At 45.3% G+C, this 20,069-nt stretch overlaps 1 protein-coding gene across 1 annotated transcript in view; it reads right to left on the minus strand.

Moving 5' to 3' along the window:
* The window catches only part of ALOX5 (arachidonate 5-lipoxygenase), a 38,801-nt gene that overhangs the window by 9,290 nt on the left and 9,442 nt on the right, over positions 1 to 20,069 (minus strand). The window contains exons 3-10 of the mRNA XM_067300013.1: positions 19,980 to 20,061; positions 14,556 to 14,678; positions 9,455 to 9,561; positions 4,181 to 4,353; positions 3,204 to 3,350; positions 2,895 to 3,098; positions 2,575 to 2,661; positions 1,226 to 1,404 (exon numbers count right to left, since the gene is read on the minus strand). Of these exons, the coding sequence (XP_067156114.1) occupies positions 1,226 to 1,404; positions 2,575 to 2,661; positions 2,895 to 3,098; positions 3,204 to 3,350; positions 4,181 to 4,353; positions 9,455 to 9,561; positions 14,556 to 14,678; positions 19,980 to 20,061 (1,102 nt within the window). The remainder of the gene's footprint in view (positions 1 to 1,225; positions 1,405 to 2,574; positions 2,662 to 2,894; positions 3,099 to 3,203; positions 3,351 to 4,180; positions 4,354 to 9,454; positions 9,562 to 14,555; positions 14,679 to 19,979; positions 20,062 to 20,069) is intronic.

The raw sequence follows: 20,069 nt of genomic DNA on the forward strand, positions 1-20,069 counted from the left end.
CTTTTCTCTCAAAAGGGCACTAACAATTGCAGGAAATATTGCAAGATAATCCCCCTCCAAAACACAGAAAGCTCAGGAGACAAAGATGTAACCAGCATATCTAAACATTATGCTTGCATGATAAGCATCCAACTTTGCGTATATAAAACATTTGGTTTTTACTGAATAGATTTTTCAAAAGCTATGTGATCAGAAACAGCTGCATATCTAGCAAGCCACTTATACAATGCAAAAATACTTTTTTTTGGTGAATAAAATGCCAGTGGAGGGTAAAAAGCATATAAATCAGTCCATTCTGAGACTGTGACTCAGTTCTGAAAGGAGCTACGTTTGTACGATGGAGCAGACTTGCACTACATCTCCAGATACAGAATCGCTGCCTTTCCTGACAAAACTTGGGCCTTGCAATTTTAAGGCATTTTAAGAAAGGTTTTGTTCAAATGAGCTCATACCTAATTGCCTGGGTTTCTAAACAGAACTCTCTCATGCAGACCAAGCTCACATTTTCACTTCTGCATCAACCCTGCAGAGCTCACATGGCTGGTGAGGAGAGCCAGGTCCTCTTTTGGTTTGTGCATCGCTGAAAAAGTCACTAAACAAATTCCCTTTGCAGGGCTAAATTCCAGCTCACTAAACACTGTGAAATTCTATACAGGAGTATGTAATTATACAGCTATCTCTGAAATACAGAACACTAGAGAACAGGGCTGAAAAGAGCTGGAATTAGCAGTCTTTCAGGGGTGCGTGTTTGACGACATATTTTTCCCCAGATCAGAAGCATGCCAGTGGCATGGCAGTCGGGCTCCAGCACCCACTGAGCTCAGAGCTAGGCAGAAGGTGCATTGCAGGTACGAGACAGTTATTTAGCTGATCAGCTGTACCTTGCCCTGCCTCAGCTGTGCCTCACAAAAGCAAGATTTGGGTGAGGCAGCAGCCTCTGGCTCTCTGCACTCTTTGAACAGCGAACCTGGCAAGAGCTGGGAGCTGCTGACCGCTCTTCAAAAGCTATCCGTACACCCTCTTTCACCAATGTGATGTTGTTTATTCCCTGCCATAGGACAGGATCATCTTCACCTAAACCACTTCCTGAAAGTTATTTATACAAACTGGTGTAAGAAACTCCACCCTTGGGGACTTCACAAACTCTCCAGATGATCTCTTCCAGTGCTTCTCTCTATCTATCGTGGTTCTATTCTACAGAAAACTAGCATCTATTGTCTCCTACCTCTTTACAGCCTCCCAAACTTTAATGCCATCATCCCGGTAATAGTAGTAGGGAATATCCTCTTGGCTGTCCATCCCTTTAGCTTTAATTTCCTCAGGGAAGCAGAGGGAGCTGTAGGTCAGATCCTTCATTGCTTTCTGCACCATTTGTACATGTCCTCCTCCACCTGTAGCATTCGCCTGCAGGAAGAATGGCAAGACAGGAACAGCAGATGAACATCACCACCTTGTACTGAGCTTTGCAAATTCCCAGGAGATGGCAGTTAAAATGATGAAGCACCTGTTTTTCCAGGAGAAAACTGTATCTCCACACAAACAACATTTGGAAAACGCAGCATGTCCACAATAAACAGCACTGCAAAACTCTTTAGATGATCACTGCACAAAAGCTCCCAAATTTTGCTTTTCTAGCATATGATGCTACCATTGAAGCAGTATTCAGTTTATACTTATTTTCTTTCTAGCTGGTTGTCCACCTATATTGGAATCAAATCCTGGAGCTGCAGGGATCCCTGTGGGCATCTCTTAATACCATGCTCATCCCACATGCATGGGGTACAGATATTGTGCTTCTGTTCAGATGGACGGGAGCCTCTGCTGGGTTGCCAGAGACTGCAGCAGTGTACAAAAGTCAAGGAAGGTGCCTGGATTTAACCTCCCTTTTCTCTTTGAGCAGTAACACTGGAGTACGGATGCTGTTCTTTGGCTGGTGCCAGAGGTGCAAGTGGGCAAAGCCGTCCTGAAGCAGAGGCTCCCTCTTTGAAAGGGCTTCTGAAACCTCCCTGTGGCTGCTGCCATGCTGTGGCAGACACTGCTGCGTGTCAACCTGCAGTGCAAATGCAGCACATCGTTTCTTGGGGAGTCAGGAGAGGACGAGCTTGGTATATGTTAGACACTAATGCAATCGTGTTTAGATGTTCAGATCTGACCTATGATCTGAACCACAGTTCATGATAAAGGGCTATGTTTCACTATCACAGATGAAACTAAATTTTAATCCTAATAAATCTGCAGATCAGCTATTTATGGCAATTCAAGAAGACAGTGACTAGAATCTGTACCCAATATTTGTGGCTTAGAAATCTATCTTATATTCACATCTATTTCTATGAGACCAGGCGAACTTCCTTTTGCAATTGGAAATTATTTTGCTTACCACCCTGTCTCAAGATGAATAACTGAGTACTTCAAAAAATTGGGCACCTAGCTGCGTGCCTACGGGTGCACTACATTGACAGTGTTTCCTTTTTAGTAGAAAGGTCAAGAAACAGGCAATATGTGATGGTTAAGGGATAAAAACATGTAGGGAGCTCTGAAGAATAATAAAGATTTGAAAAGGGGGTTATTTACCTTGTCAAAGAGGCCACATTCACAGATAAGCTGTTCTCGGGCTTTGGTATTGATGGCTATTGTGAACCGCATGTGGGGCACCAAGAGCTGTGAAACAGGACAAACAGTGAAAGAAGGCAAATATTCATGATTGAATATTACAACAATCAGGTGTAAAGTTTAAAGACCTGGAAGACAGCAGCTAGATGCATGCTGCCTTGCAGGGCAGCCAGCTGAGCTATCACAGCTGGGTCATCACCAGGACTTCGCTTCCCTTCAGTTTGTCAAATTAATGTGATAAGCTCCCTGACCCACACATACCCCTTAATACAAAAACCAACCTTGAAGAGGGGATGTACAGCAGGCAGTTGCCGAAACATAGCTATGCTGAACACCTCTGAAACTAAGTGTGTCCGTAAGAGATGGGTCACCGTCTGGTGGATGTGGAAATCAGATGAGCGAACCCAAATTTTGGCTAGCAGCCAGTCATACATGGCATCTGAAGGAAGGAATATGGGATTTTCTGGCCCAGGCTTTTGACCAAGCTGAAAGGTATAAAAAGAATACAAAAATCCAAGTCATTCATGCTTAAGGGGCTGCCCAAGCCAACAAGTCATGTATCCCTTTAAAGACGATGAGAGCAAACCCACCTGAATTGCAATGGGTAAAATTTTATTCTCCAGATTCTTATACAGTAGACAGATGGGTGCAGCCAAGTACTGTATTGTGCATGGATCTGTCTTATTGGCATCCACACCATCCAGTAGCTCATAGTCCACAATGAAAACATTCCCTTGCTAGAAAAAACAAAGGGTGTGATGTGTTTTAACAGAGAGAGGGAAAGAGGAAGGAACACAGCAAAATGTGGGAGAACAGGACAGGGTGGCAATCAGGAGAGAGATGAGAGAGGAGAAAGACAGCACTCAGGGGAGGAGGAGAAAGAAGAGCAGAAAGGTGCAAGCAGTAAGGCTCAGAACAAAATAGCTGGCAAGTCTAGGCCAAGGCAGCTGGCTGGCACCTTGGGGTTACAAGCCAGCAGCCAGTGCACCCTTATTTGCAGTGCCTCAGGGATGATATATGCTCTCAAGGCAACAGGTACCTTAGTATAAACTAGCTGGCTTGTGCCTGCAGAGCCCAATTTTGAGCCTTTCAGCAAAGAGCTACTATTTATTTGGCACACATGCAATGATGCTGATGCAAACACCAGCTTCATGCTGCCAGCTGAAAAGAGACTCCCTGGCTCGTCATGCAAACCAAAGGCATGCACTGCCCTCACCCACCCTTCCTTGGAATGTTAGTTAACTCCGCAGATGACAGAAGGTAAGATCCTGCTAGGAAAGAGAGAGGCACTTTGCTCCTGTGAGTCAGTCAATCCCAAACCATTCAAATGAAACCACTAAAAAAGGACCCTTCTTCTCCTGATGACATCTGTCTAACTGCACCTGGAGAAAGGCATCGCCTGCAACTCTAGGATAGCAGTGAACAGAAAGTTGCAGAAGTAACCAGCTTTGCCATGACACACTGTATAGCCTGAAGAGAGATGTGGCTGAAAGCAGTTAGGACAGGGTTTGTAGGCTAGAGAAGATGGGAAGGAAAGGCTGGAGCAAAGCCTCATTCAGAGCAGCACCTTCACTTCCTCCTCCAGGGTCAGGTTCCTCTCCAGACTGCACTCCACCATAGCTGTCGTCACTGGAAACTTCTTGGGTATCTCTGTGCATCTCCGGATCAGTACAGGATTGCATCCATTCAGGAACTGGTATCCAAACATAAAGTCTTCCTTCCAGTGCTGCATCACATATTCTAAAGGAAAAACAAGCTGGCAGCATCAGTATCACTGCATCGTGAGGTTCCTCCCCGACTCCCCACTTTTTATTATATCACACTGCAACTTTGACTAAATAAAGTAGCAAGAAAAAGATTCAAAAGTTGCCATAGAATTTTAAAAATTCTCTTAAACTAAATCAACAGTGTAATCTTTGTTTTTCACTTCAAAACGAATTAAATTGATAATCAGTGGTTTCTCCATGTGCAGCAGCAATGACAGATAAAAGATGCCACTCCTATGAAAAATATTCTCACTCTGCAGAGCACTTTCTCAGGTCTTCCAGGGTACTTTTAATTCTCATTCTTCAAATTTCCAGGATATGCAGTACAGGCAAACGAGCCATAAAAAGATGGCACAGGAAGGGGAAGCGAAATACAGAGTAATGTGGGTAGGGAAATGAGAGCAGTGGCTGGCATGATTCTCACAGCTGGATCTGGGTGAGAGGTACCTGGAGACAATGTTGACTTTGGGCTTCTCACTACAGCTGTCATTGCTTGCTTTGCTTGTTTTTTGTTTTTTTTTTGGTTTGGTTTTTTTTCCCCTCCTCTGTTTATTTGTCAGTTGCTAATATTAAACCAAATTATCAACTCATTCTTAAAAAAATACTAGTTTCAGGTACTCAATCTCCTCACTACAACATATGTAGTACTACTGTATGTTTTCCGCAATTACAGCTTTCAGTTTCATAACACCATGCCACCACTTCAGCCTACAAGTTCAGAGTCGGAAAAAACAGGATCAGTGTGAAAATCCCATTGATGTCTTTAGAAGAAAAATGAAGCAAATGAAGTTTTCCATTACTGCCTATTTTCAACCAAGCCAGAAATTTCTTTCTGAAAGGAACTTATTTTTCTAGAAAAGGTGAAAGGATGAAGAAGAGAGACCTAGAGGAATGTAATGATAAATGGGGAAAAAAAAAAAAGTCTCAGAACTCACAGTGCTTTCTAACAGAGAGAAAAAAAAGTTACAGCTTACTTAAAATTGACATCTTTGTCAATTTGCACAATGAGTCTGCAGATGTGTCTGAAGACTACACCAGGCAAAAAATGACTGATCACACAGGACAGAAATTGCATGACTGAAAACAAAGTCTCAAACCAGTTTCTGTAGTAGCCCTGTTTCTGCAAAAGTTTGCAAATAAGCAGGTTCAGAGTTGCATTACTGTAATTGAGACTGATGCTTAAAGTTCAAAACATACAGAATTGGAGCTTTGCTCATGAGTAAGTAATGTTATCAATGAAACTAATCTAGATTATAAATCAGGTGTTAAAAATACTTCAGAAAGCAATCTTATTACATGTAACAAATTGCTGTTCTGGCCACCTTATGTGCTCTATTTTATACCAGAGATCACAGAAATTACTCCTATGCCTGTAACTGCCCTTAGCCATCCTAAAGAGGTGCAAAATTTCAGAGCAGGAGGGAAAACTTTTTCTTGGCAGAGTCTGGCCATTCACACGCATTTGATGAGCCACAGGCTAACAAATGTACACTGTGTATCTATCACATCCAATAATATAATATCACAGATTCTCAGAATGGTTGAGGTTGGAAGGGACCTCTGGAGATTGTCCAAGTCCAACCCCCCTGCTCAAGCAGGGTCACCTAGAGCACGTTGCACAGAATCACGTCCAGGCGTGTTTTGAATATCTCCAGAGAAGGAGACTCCACAACCTCTCGGGGCAACCTGTTCCAGTGCTCTGTCACCCTCACAGTGAAGAAGTTTTTCCTCATGTTCAGATGGAACTGCCTGTGCTTCAGTTTGTGCCCGTTGCCTCGTGTCCTGTCACTGGGCACCACTGAAAAGAGTCTGGCCCCATCCTCTCGACACCCTCCTTTTAGATATTTGTACACATTAATAAGATCTCCTCTCGGTCTTCTCTTCTGCAGGCTAAACAGGCCCAGCTCTCTCAGCCTTTCCTCATAAGAGAGATGCTCCAGTCCCCTAATCATCTTTGTAGCCCTTCGCTGGACTTGCTCCAGTAGTGCCACATGCCTCTTGTACTGGGGAGCCCAGAACTGGACGCAGTACTCCAGATGTGGCCTCACCAGGGCTGAGTAGAGGGGGAGGATCACCTCCCTCGACCTGCTGGCAACACTCTTCCTGATGCACCCCAGGATACCATTGGCCTTCTTGGCCACAAGGGCACATTGCTGCCTCATGGTTAACTTGGTGTCCACCAGCACTCCCAGGTCCTTCTCCGCAGAGCTGCTTTCCAGCAGGTCAACCCCCAACCTGTACTGGTGCATGGAGTTATTCCTCGCCAGGTGCAGGACCCTGCACTTGCCCTTGTTGAACTTCAGGAGGTTCCTCTCCGCCCACCTCTCCAGCCTGTCCAGGTCCCTCTGAATGGCAGCACAGCCCTCTGGGGTATCGGCCACTCCTCCCAGTTTTGTATCGTCAGCAAACTTGCTGAGGGTGCACTCTGTCCCTTCATCCAGGTCATTGATGAAGAAGTTGAACAAGACTGGACCCAGTACTGACCCCTGGGGGACACCACTAGCTACAGGCCTCCAACCAGACTCTGTGCCGCTGATCACAACCCTCTGAGCTCTGCCATTCAGCCAGTTCTCAATCCACCTCACTGTCCACTCATCTAGCCCACGCTTCCTGAGCTTGTCTATGAGGATGTTATGGGAGACAGTGTCGAAAGCCTTGCTGAAGTCGAGGTAGACAACATCCACTGCTCTCCCCTCATCTACCCAGCCAGTCATTCCATCAGAGAAGGCTATCAGATTGGTTAAGCATGATTTCCCCCTGGTGAAGCCATGCTGACTATGCTGGATCACCTTCTTTTCCTCCACATGCTTGGGGATGGCCTCCAGGATGAGCTGTTCCATCACCTTTCCAGGGATGGAGGTGAGGCTGACTGGCCTGTAGCTCCCTGGGTCCTCCTTCTTGCCCTTTTTGAAGGCTGGGGTGACACTGGCTTTCTTCCAGCCCTCAGGCACCTCTCCTGTTCTCCATGACCCCTCAAAGATGATGGAGAGTGGCCTAGCAATAACATCCGCCAGCTTCCTCAGCACTCGTGGGTGCATCCCATCAGGGCCCATGGATTTGTGAGTGTCAAGTTTGCTTAACTGATCTCTAACCCGATCCTCCTCGACCAAGGGAAAGTCTTCCTTTCTCCAGACTTTCTCCCTTGTCTCCAGGGTCTGGAATTCCTGAGGGCTGGCCTGAGCAGTAAAGACTGAAGCAAAGGCGGCATTCAGTAACTCTGCCTTCTCTGTATACTTCTTCACCAGGGCACCCACCCCATTCAGCAAAGGGCCCACATTTTCCCTAGTCTTCCTCTTGCTACTGATGTATTTGAAGAAGCCCCTCTTGTTGTCCTTGACATCTCTTGCCAGATTTAATTCCAAATGGGCCTTAGCCTTCCTCGTTGCATCCCTGCATACTCTGACAATGTTCCTATATTCCTCCCAAGTGGCCTGTCCCCCTTTCCACTTTCTGTAGACTTCCTTCTTCTGTTTGAGTTTTGCCAGGAGCTCCTTGCTCATCCATGCAGGTCTCCTGCCCCCTTTGCTTGACTTCCTACTCATAGGGATGCACCACTCTTGAGCCTGGAGGAAGTGATGTTTGAATATTAACCAGCTCTCTTGAACGCCCCTTCCTTCTAGGGCCCTAACCCATGGGATTCCTCCAAGTGAAATAAAATAGTAAAATAAAATAAAATAATATTGCTGTGGGTCATAATAACAGGTTAGGTCTGGCCCACAGTTCAAAGGCTTTCTACTTTACAGAAATGACACCATGAGCTTCAAAACCCTCATCTGTCTGAAATTCTTTTACTTGATTTTCAAGTAACAGCCAAGATTACCCTACTGAAATGTATTAAAGAAAAGAAATATTTTGTCTCCAGTATATTAATGTTACATCAGTGGAGTTTTTAACAGTTTGAATGATACTCCAGAAACTGAGTATCACTGAACATAAAAGTGAAACTCACACTCATACAGAGGGGTGATTTTCTTTTCTTTTTTTTTTTTTTTTTTTGTAAGAAGATGTGACTGCAAAATAGCAAACACAGCATAATATTTAGTGGCAGGATGCACAACTAATTCTGACTTATTTTTGGAAATGGATGCGATTTTGGATAAATGCCACAAGGCTTTTCAGACCTAACTCCTACCAATTTCCACTCAGATTTAGGGTTCCTCAGGTTGTGGTCTGCCAGCCTGTTTTGGCTGCAGCAGGATCTGGTGAAGAAGCTACAGCTACCAGGTCATTCCCAGCCGTTTGTTACCTGTCCCCAGATCTGTTGCTCTAACAGCATGCACGTCCACGCCTGAAACGAGTTCTGTCAAAAATCAACCTGTCAGGAAAAATCTGCAACTGAAAGTACTTAAACTACCCCAAATCATTGACCCAATGCAAGGACCGACTGAGGGAGAGTTGCATGCAGGAGTAGGACAACAGAGTGGAGGTGAGGACACCCTCCTGCAGTAGGGCAGGGCAGGGCAGGCAGGAGCAGCCGAGACCTTCAGCATCAGTGCAGCCAGAACCAGGCACATGGCCAGAATGTGGGCAACATTCCTTCACCTGGTCTATGCAGGAGGCCAGAGGAGGTGACCATAGCACTTTCTTTTAGAGAACAACATTTCCAAAAGTGCCTCTTGGAAGATTCCCTGTACATTGAGATGGCTGAAGCAGGAGATATATGATGAAATTTTCAAAAAAGCCTTAACAATTAATGATGTGCTTTGAAAATCCATTAAGCTATTTCTAGGTTTATTTGCTAAATACTTTCAAAAATTTGTCCGTATGGGCCTTGCACATATCTGAAAATACTTTTTAAAAGCCAAAAGGCTTTTATGATGCTCATCTCCAGGATAGCAAAGGATGGAGAACATCATTGAGCAATCATCAGGAATTTTAGTTTGAGTGAGACCATAGCTTCACTTTTTGGTCTTGCAGGCTATTAGTGTGATCAGCAGTCTAAAATTATAGTGTATTTATGATAAGGCAGGGGAGATCAGAAGTGTGGTCAGCCACTTCCACCCTAATCAGGAATGATCAAGACAATTACTTAGTCATTCTGGGATGCGAGCATGAGCAAATGCTGATATACCTACCAGAGATTGTGTTGCTGATTCTGACAAAGATCTTCTCAAAATCTGCAAAATCATTCCAGGAGGACTGGAACATGTGCATAAAGCGGTTGATATAAAGATTCTCCATCCTTAAAAACAAACAAACAAACAACCTCTGAAAAAATCATCTTCAGCTTCCCCAATGCCCTTCTCCATTCTTCTCCACCCTTCTATAAACCAACCCACAACAAATTTTTTAGTGACGAAATGTGTGAGATTGACCACCCTACAGAAGGAAATTTTCTGGCTATACCTGTACATGCAAGCCTGAAAGGCATCTCAAGAACCCACTACCTGCTACTGCATTTATTGAACTCCATGCTAGAGTTGTTCTAGGCAGCCCACAATGGCAGTGCTATAAGAGTTATGTCATACAAAACCTGTATTCAAAAAAACTAGTGCTCCAGACATCGTCTGACAGGGAGTTAACTTGATGCTCTACTTTAACATCAGGAACCAAGTCACTTGGCTGCAGACATCACATGAACGTGGAGCTGGAAGCCAGAAACATCTGGTTGGAGCTCTAACTCAGGGAAGTATTCTGCCTACAACAAAGTCAAACAAGTTCACCTCCTATGAGACCCTGACAAGTCCCAAATCATTATATAAATACAAAACTTGTTACTAATAAACAAAAATCATTTATTTTGACTGGATGGCAAACAATGGATTTGAAGAAGAAAGCTGGCTTTGCACCAACACTTCAAAAGTGCAAAGAGAAGCATGCACACCACACAAAGATAAGCAGGGCAGATAATGGAGCAAAGAAAGGTCACAAAATCACAGGAACTCTTCTTAAGAATTTGATGGAAGGAGAACCCCAAAAGGGTAGATTAACTATCAGTAAACTTAGATTGAGGTACCTGGGGAAGAACTGGATTAGAAGTGGCCAAACAGCACAGAAAGCCTAGGGAAACAGCAAGCACTAAAACGGAGGAGGCGTCTAGACCAGCATGACAATAAATCAGGCAGAGGCTTTTGTACAGATCCCAGACAGGGGAGATGCAGTAAAGGATGTTTATCCTAATGCAGATCAAGGTCAAGGCAAGAGATGGTGCCTGGAGACATGTTAGGAAGCAAAACTCATGCAACTTTCTAGGCTGGAGCAGGAGACAACCTCTTTGGACACCTGATGGGGACACAAAAGGATCATACAAGGACCAAAGAAGGACCTTTCATTAGCATCAAGAAAGGAGGGTAACTACTGGGCAGGACTTTCTGGGTAGATATTAGGACAGGACACTACCTCAATGAGCTGAACTGCCCAAATCACAGATGAATGTCAAGTGGAAGCACAACCAAGTGCAGATGTTTAAATGAATTCAAACAGCAAAACTCAATAGCTTGAGAAGAGTTGCTTGAGCCTGTCTCACTGGGGAGTCGTCACTTAAGGTTCTGTAGAGCCTCTGCCCTCACTCTCTGCAACTGGGAAGCACTGAACACGAGAGCCAGAAGCTGCTGCTCCTCTCCTTCTTAGGGGGTTGTTCCTACCTGGGGCTATCAGCCTGATCAAACAAAGCAGCAGGCCCAGCACCTGGGATAGTCACAAACCTGCTGTGGTTTAACCCATCGAATGCCAGGCATACATTTATTCTGAGATGTTTCAAAGAACACTTCCTAGAAAGCAATCTTCCACATTTCCTCTCTCAGGAGAAATTTCCAAAGGATTAGGATTTAGGAAATAAAAAACTTATTTTCCCTGAGAAATCAAGTATTTCTCAGATGTTTCCATGGTACATGCTTGAAACCAGAGCAAGGAAGAAATAGTAAAGAGTTGTTTGTAAAACTTCATCTGCCCAAATGCAATACTGGTCCAAAATACCTATGCAAGCCTGTGTTTCTGGCACAGAATCCAGGATGAGGATTTTGGTTTGCTAGATGCTGTAGGTCATATCAGCACCAAAAGCCTTCAGGATTATTGCCACCTACACACTGCCAACAACATTGAAAGAGCCAACCTTGCATCAGCATAAGCAATCTCCCAGCCATATCTTCCACTTGCTAAGTTCATTTTTAAGTGTTCCAAGAAATAGGACTTTCCCCTCCCCTCTTCCATGGGTGACTACCTCCTAGCCTCTTACAACTCTCACTGCCATCACATCTTTCCATAAATTCACACCCAGGCCACCATTACACCCTGCAACTCTGCTTCTGCGCTTGGGTTCCCAAACACACCTCAGTGTCCTTCTCTCTACCGTACCCAATCTGAAGGAAAGCCGCATGCCTTCCTTTGTGTGTCTCCACTCCATTTGCGTAAACAGCTGTCCCAAGCCCCAAAAGCTTAGCAGCATAACTACACAAGGGCTATCGAACTCACTCCCCAAAGCTTTTCAGAGTCCACACAACCAATAGCATACGTCTGGATTTTCAGCCCAGCGTGCCAGCGAGGAAGCACTGACGTTCCTTGGAAAAATCTCTTCTGTGTCACACCAGTTCTCCAGAATGGCTGGCTATCTGCAATAAAGTTTCGGGTTCCTATTTCATGGGGAGGTGTCATTACAACCAATAACAAAAATAGCTGTTCCTGCACCCTGTTGACTGCTTTGCAAGTTTCACTTGGCTGCAATTCAGGATCTTTGACAATATGTTACAGACTGGCAGGATGGGATTGCTAGAAGGGTGAAGGGGAATGTAGCCTTCACACTGGTAATGTCTGCTAATGGCAGACTGGGTCATTTCTGGCTTTCAGGTGCTGATGCTCTTGTATCACTCAGATAACTCAAATGGACTTGGAAGCAGGTGTTTCGCACTGGCTAACGCTCTACCAAGAGCAGCAGCTCTTTGGAAATAGAAGTTTTGCAAAAGTTTGACATCATGTGCCATTGTTAAGGTAACAAGAGAAGATCCCAATGACCTTGCATGGGGTTTGTGTATTTTCACACCTATCCTCTTCCCTTAAAGGAGCTATCCTTTGCTTTTTTGAGCTAGACTGTTTCCTGAAGCTGGACCAAAAGAAGAATGGCACAGTGTTTGCTTTCGTCCCTTGCCTGGAACCTTTCCTTGTGTTTGCCACAGGTTTATTCACTAGAGACCACAGTGTAGCTGTGATGGGTTTTTCCCTCTTTCAGGATGGCCTCATCTCTGGCTCTGTCCCATGGGGATCAGGGTTATGCTGCTAACTAAAAACATATGCTAAAAACTCTGCAGGGCTGGGTCCTAACACCTATCCGGTGAAGAGGAACATCAGAGTCTAGGGTTTTCCAAGGACCTACAGTCAAGGTCCCAAACTCTTTAAAACTTCTTAAAAATCCCATTGAGTCCAAAAGGCCCACTTGAGAAATAAGATATTTCATGAGGTAAGAAGGGACTTCAACTTCCGGCTCATATTACTGATGGCAGATTTGGTTCTTCAAAAGCCTAAACATAGATATAAAGTTCAGGAAGTGTAACTATTCCAGGATCTACAGATGAGAGAGGCACTTAGAATAGGACAAGGAGATGAGGGAAGACAGACATTTCATCTCTTGCATCTGGGCCTCAAGCCAGCTAGACACTGTGCCAGGGGGTAAGCTTGCAGGGGGAGCAGAGAGAGCATGTCTATCTATGCTTTGCACAATTAATTTAAATCCTTGTATGACCCTACAGCCACTTCTCTGGTATCACCAATACTATAGTATTAATAGTCCACAAAAACTGGTACTCTGCTATCTACTCCACCATTTGTCTATCATCCTAGTTTGCACAAGATAGGAAGCTAGAGACCACTACTCTTAAAAGTTATTGAGCTGCCTTATTCCAAATAACTCTGAAAGACCTAGGTTCATTTGTCCGTATGTGCTGCAGAAGCATACCCAGCACCATGTTCATATGTGCTGGAGATTGTCACTGCTTTTTTTAAAAAAAGAAAAGAATATATTTGCTGATATTATAAAGCATCATTCTATTGTGAAAAACCGATCCTAGTGTGGGGGAGAGAGGGAAGAAGGGAGAGATCTACAGCAGAGCTAATGAAGCCAAACAAAACATGTTTTCTTTGAAGCTTCCAACTTTCCAATTTAGAAAACAAGCAAGTAGATATCTATTTAGCAGAAGAAGCTAAAGGATTTGATTCTTTGTTGGTAGTGAAAGTCAGTAAGGCATTGCACAGATATAACACCAAGATGGCTCTCCTAACAGGTAAGGCTTGAGCCTCCGTCAGTTCCCCAGATAGACTCAGACAAGCAAGGATTTCCTGTCACAAGAAGTTGCAAATTTCTCAATAGGGCTATTAAACTCCCTAGTTCATATCAGTCTACACTTGATGACATAATCACCATCTGATCATTCAAATAATGAGAAGCACACCTTTTCAAAATGTGAAGAGACCTGCGGATTAGCAGAATCACAGATGGAGAAGTCGTGGGTGATCTTGGAGCACTCTCGCCTCCTCTCCGACTTCCCCACCGCCTGATATGGTAATATGTGATCTGGGCATCTGTGACAGCTCAGAATGGGACTCACAGACCACAGCGGGCCTATTTGCCTCACTAACCCTGTAGTATTTGAAGGAGCTCTGTGGGATTTTTCATGCTCACCCCATGGCCAAGGCTGTGTTTTTTCGATGATGTGACAAGTGCAAGTGGGCGCATGGTGACTTTGTTGCCCCAGGCAGAATACACTCACCTGTGGTTAAGTGATGAGCTGCAGAGCACAACTTTTCTTCAACAGGGTCTCATGGGGACACACATATCATCTTTTTTTGGTGTCTGATTTTAAGGCCTCACTTCCCTACACAGTCAAAGGAGAGGAGCATCTCCAGGGGGTGACTCTGAGAACTAGTCAGATGCCTGAGACAGAAGGTGTGAAAAACCCTTTTTCCTACACATTCGCTTTTCAGCAGTGCCTCTCCTCCCTTCCACAGCCAGAAAAGAGCCTAATGAGAATGAAGGGGATCAGCCAGCTCCAAGTCTGAAAAGCTTAAAATATTGATATCAAAAAAAGAAATAGATATCCTTTCCTTCAGTATTTTCCTATTTTCATTAGCTTCAGATCCAGCTAGGAGAAAAAAAATCTAATCTTGAGATGTTAACCTAAAATGTAATCAGATCCTTACCCCACCTCCAAAAAGTTTTTTCAGAACTCCTGAAGTTCCACAAACACTTACGCTTTAGAGTAGTTCAGAATGAAGTCAATTCCTTTCTCATTGTCAAACTGGATGTCACGGGGCAGTTCACTGTGAGAATGGGCATCGATGCTCAGCGGAAAGCCAGGATGCCACTCCTTCCAGCTGAGAAAAGAAGAGGTTAGATTAACCATATAAACTTACCAGAAAGATAGCTGTGTCCTTCCTTCACCTCGACTGCTTCTGTGACTCAGCAGGCTAATTTGGGACAATAATAATGACTTATATTACATGAGGAGGAGGAGTAGACGGATTTTCCAAGTTAACAACTGGCTGCACCGCTGGTGTTGGCAACAGGGTTTTGGTTTCTACGACCATGGGACCCTGTTTGAAGATTGACAGCTGATAGGGAGAGATGGGATCCACCTCACTAAGTGGGGCACGCCTGTCTTTGCCAACAAGTTGGCCAGACTGGTAAAGAGGGCTTTAAACTAGGAAAGATGGGGGAAGGGGAGAATTATAGAGACAGGGTAGTCGGCAAAATGCAGCTCAAGTCAGGATGCCTCCAGCAGATGCATGCAGCCAGGGAAGCGCGCACAGGACATGACTATGGAGGATCCTCTTGCACCCCTCCTGGGAAACCTGCATGCTTGATCACCTCTCTGAAATGCCTGTACACCAATGCACGTAGCATGGGGAATAAACAGGAAGAATTAGAGATCTGTGTGCGGTCGCAGGGCCATGATCTCATTGCCATTACAGAGACATGGTGGGATAGCTCGCATGACTGAAATGCTGTCATGGATGGCTACGTGCTTTTTAGGAAAGACAGGCCAGAAAGGCAAGGTGGTGGAGTTGCTCTTTATGTGAGAGAGCAACTGGAATGTATTGAGCTGTGCCTAGGGGTGGATGAAGAGTGAGTCGAGAGCTTATGGGTAAGGATTAAACGGCAGGCTAGCATGGGGGACACTGTTGTGGGTGTTTACTACAGGCCACCTGATCAGGAAGAGGAAGTCGATGAGGCTTTCTACAAACAGCTGGAAGTAGCCTCACGATCCCAGGCCCTGCTTCTCATGGGGGACTTCAACCACCCTGATATCTGCTGGAAAGACAACACAGCTAGGCACAAACAGTCCAGGAGGTTCCTGCAGAGCATTCATGATAACTTTTTGACACAGGTGGTGGACAAGCCAACAAGGAGAGGTGTGCTGCTGGACCTTGTACTAACAAAGAAGGACTGGTTGGAGATGTGAAGGTTGGGGGCAGCCTTGGCTGCAGTGACCATGAGATGGTGGAGTTCAGGATCCTGCGAGGAGGCAGCAGGGCACCAAGTAGGATCGCAACCCTAGACTTCAGGAGAGCAAACTTTGGCCTCTTCAGGGACCTACTTGGAGGAATCCCATGGGTTAGGGCCCTAGAAGGAAGGGAGATCCAAGAGAGCTGGTTAGTAGACAAGGATCACGTCCTCCAAGCTCAAGATTGGTACATCCCTATGAGTAAGAAGTCAAGCAAAGGGGGCAGGAGACCTGCATGGATGAGCAAGGAGTTCCTGGCAAAACTCAAACAGAAGAAGGAAGTCTACAGAAAGTGGAAAGGGGGACAGGCCACTTGGGAGGAATATAGGAATGTTGTCAGAGTATGCAGGGATGCAACGAGGAAGGCTAAGGCCCATTTGGAATTAAATCTGGCAAGAGATGTCAAGGACAACAAGAGGGGCTTCTTCAAATACATCAGTAGCAAGAGGAAGACTAGGGAAAACATGGGCCTGCTGCTGAATGGGGTGGGTGCCCTGGTGAAGAAGTATACAGAGAAGGCAGAATTACTGAATGCTGCCTTTGCTTCAGTCTTTACTGCTCAGGCCAGCCCTCAGGAATTCCAGACCCTGGAGACAAGGGAGAAAGTCTGGAGAAAGGAAGACTTTCCCTTGGTCGAGGAGGATCGGGTTAGAGATCATTTAAGCAAACTTGACACCTGCAAATCCATGGGCCCTGATGGGATGCACCCATGAGTGCTGAGGGAGCTGGCGGATGTCATTGCTAAGCTACTCTCCATCATCTTTGAAAGGTCATGGAGAACAGGAGAGGTGCCTGAAGACTGGAAGAAAGCCAATGTCACCCCACTCTTCAAAAAGGACAAGAAGGAGGACCCAGGGAGCTACAGGCCAGTCAGCCTCACCTCCATCCCTGGAAAGGTGATGGAACAGCTCATCCTGGAGGCCATCCCCAAGCATGTGGAGGAAAAGAAGGTGATCCAGCATAGTCAGCATGGCTTCACCAGGGGGAAATCATGCTTAACCAATCTGATAGCCTTCTCTGATGGAATGACTGGCTGGGTAGATGAGGGGAGAGCAGTGGATGTTGTCTACCTCGACTTCAGCAAGGCTTTCGACACTGTCTCCCATAACATCCTCATAGACAAGCTCAGGAAGCGTGGGCTAGATGAGTGGACAGTGAGGTGGATTGAGAACTGGCTGAATGGCAGAGCTCAGAGGGTTGTGATCAGCGGCACAGAGTCTGGTTGGAGGCCTGTAGCTAGTGGTGTCCCCCAGGGGTCAGTACTGGGTCCAGTCTTGTTCAACTTCTTCATCAATGACCTGGATGAAGGGACAGAGTGCACCCTCAGCAAGTTTGCTGACGATACAAAACTGGGAGGAGTGGCCGATACCCCAGAGGGCTGTGCTGCCATTCAGAGGGACCTGGACAGGCTGGAGAGGTGGGCGGAGAGGAACCTCCTGAAGTTCAACAAGGGCAAGTGCAGGGTCCTGCACCTGGCGAGGAATAACTCCATGCACCAGTACAGGTTGGGGGTTGACCTGCTGGAAAGCAGCTCTGCGGAGAAGGACCTGGGAGTGCTGGTGGACACCAAGTTAACCATGAGGCAGCAATGTGCCCTTGTGGCCAAGAAGGCCAATGGTATCCTGGGGTGCATCAGGAAGAGTGTTGCCAGCAGGTCGAGGGAGGTGATCCTCCCCCTCTACTCAGCCCTGGTGAGGCCACATCTGGAGTACTGCGTCCAGTTCTGGGCTCCCCAGTACAAGAGGCATGTGGCACTACTGGAGCAAGTCCAGCGAAGGGCTACAAAGATGATTAGGGGACTGGAGCATCTCTCTTATGAGGAAAGGCTGAGAGAGCTGGGCCTGTTTAGCCTGCAGAAGAGAAGACCGAGAGGAGATCTTATTAATGTGTACAAGTATCTAAAGGGAGGGTGTCAAGAGGATGGGGCCAGACTCTTTTCAGTGGTGCCCAGTGACAGGACACGAGGCAACGGGCACAAACTGAAGCACAGACACTTCCATCTGAACATGAGGAAAAACTTCTTCACTGTGAGGGTGACAGAGCACTGGAACAGGTTGCCCAGAGAGGTTGTGGAGCCTCCTTCTCTGGAGATATTCAAAACACGCCTGGACGTGATTCTGTGCAACGTGCTCTAGGTGACCCTGCTTGAGCAGGGGGCTTGGACTAGATGATCTCCAGAGGTCCCTTCCAACCTCAACCATTCTGAGAATCTGTGAGTACTTTCTAGTATCCTATGGATTCCTGAAGTACAATTGAAAGCATCTACTTGACCACCTAGATTCACAAAACTTGAAGTAACTTTATATTTCCAAACACTTGTCATATTTTGTTGAAATTGACTAGCTTCAAATTTAGGGGAGGGAGGCAGCCAGCTGCCTGACATACACTGTTTGATCACATTAGCCTCATTTTGGGGGCTACATCTTTGCAGAACTGAAATGCATCTGTAACGATTGATAACCTGAGATTTCAAGTAAGCAGTGACATGAAACAATTTTTTTAATTATAATTGTGCAATGGACAGACATAGAAACACACAGGAGTTGTAAATGACTTGTGCCCTGGTAAAAGTTGCTAGTGTCCAAAGGTATGCTCAGGGAACTACCTTGCTACATTAAAAATAATGCTCTACCCAGCTGTCACTGCAGAAGTCACTGAGCAGGAATGCCATCTGCCCCACATTTGCAAAAAATACTGTAAAATGACTAGCAGCTAAAATTGCTCAGGTATGTATTCAGTATTCTCCAAAAAGCAATTCTACCAGAGACACATATAGCCTTGCCTTAGCTTCTCAGAAGAGCATTACCTCCTAATGGTCATGGCACGCATTCTCTGTTCTCTGCCATATATGTTCTTGCACTGTGTCCTTCACTTTGGCATCTGATGTGGAAGAATTTTTACTTCAAAACAAAAGGAGATAATTTCTAGGGAAAAAGATTTCAAGGGTATTGCCAAATTGCCTGCCACACAGACTGCATTGTGTGTTATCAGTTATGCATCTGAATTGTAAATTGCTGTTTCCAAGAAATTACAAATGATTTTGCCTTCCTTTTTGCATACATAAATCAAATTTTGTACCACCCATCTTTTTGGAGCTATTTTACTCTGCTTTATTTCCATCATTTGTAAGCAAGATCCTTTCTTAGTCAAATGATGTCAACAACACATACACCAAGGCTCAATCCATCAATTCTGAATGGACCCTCTGTTCTTCTGATCCTTATTCTCATGATGTAAGTGCAAAAAAATCCTGCATTTTTAAGGAAGAGTATGTTCCTAGGAAAGGGAAATGTTTTATGTCTTCCGGAGTTACCTGTTAATAAAAGAGAGCATTCTCCATTTGTGACCTCCTCTTGATTAGGAGAAAAAGTCTATGACAGTATAAAGGTGGGAAACAACTGCAGGGAAGCATCTCTGAAGATGAAAATGTCCCTTTTGTTTTGATAACACATTACATTTCACTCCAAAGGAGCCAGACCACCCACTGAACCTGACTGCAAGAAACAACACAGACTAACTTGCTATAGCAGCTGATAAGCTCTGGTAACAACAGACATGTTTAGGTCATGTTCCAAAAGTGAAGTACTGCATACAAATAGCAAACAAAATCTGTCTCTGACTCTTCCTCGAAAGCAGAACTGTGTGCCAGAGGGCCCACACACAGACTGTAACACTGAATTCACGCTAAAGCCTTCCAGACAGGCTTATTTGGGATTCAAATAACTGGTAACACCCCCTGCACCAGGATGATCATCACTTGCAGTGAATTTCATGCAAGTAAAACCCATATATGGCCAACATGGGAATTTACAGTTTTGCTTATCCAGCAATCCAATACTTACAGCAAAAGTCTAAGTTGAATATACTCTGCTTCTGCCATATCTCGCCCGAGTTGGATTTGCTGGGACTGGTTAAGAGCACCGCAGTGTTCCCAGACTGTTGGCTGTGACACTCACTCCAGGACATGCACAAGGGAGACGCAGGCCCCAACACACATCATATTGTGGCTACTTCTTGCTCTGCTTTAACACTGACGTTTGGGGGCAGGGTCACCACTCAGTGTTTGATCCCTCTCTGTGGCTGCCAGCTAGCACCAGTACAGTAATTGGTGCTAAATGGTGATTGGATGAGAACAGGGTCTGGACTTTCTGGGGAGCTATGGGAAACTCACCGATACATTTTTTGCCGGTCCTCAAGTTCTTTGCGTCTGTGTTGCTTGAGAATCTGGGTCTTGTCATCCCGGGGGAGCTTTGCTGTGAAA

Source organism: Apteryx mantelli, chromosome 7, assembly GCF_036417845.1.
Source record: "Apteryx mantelli isolate bAptMan1 chromosome 7, bAptMan1.hap1, whole genome shotgun sequence".
Taxonomy (NCBI): domain Eukaryota; kingdom Metazoa; phylum Chordata; class Aves; order Apterygiformes; family Apterygidae; genus Apteryx; species Apteryx mantelli.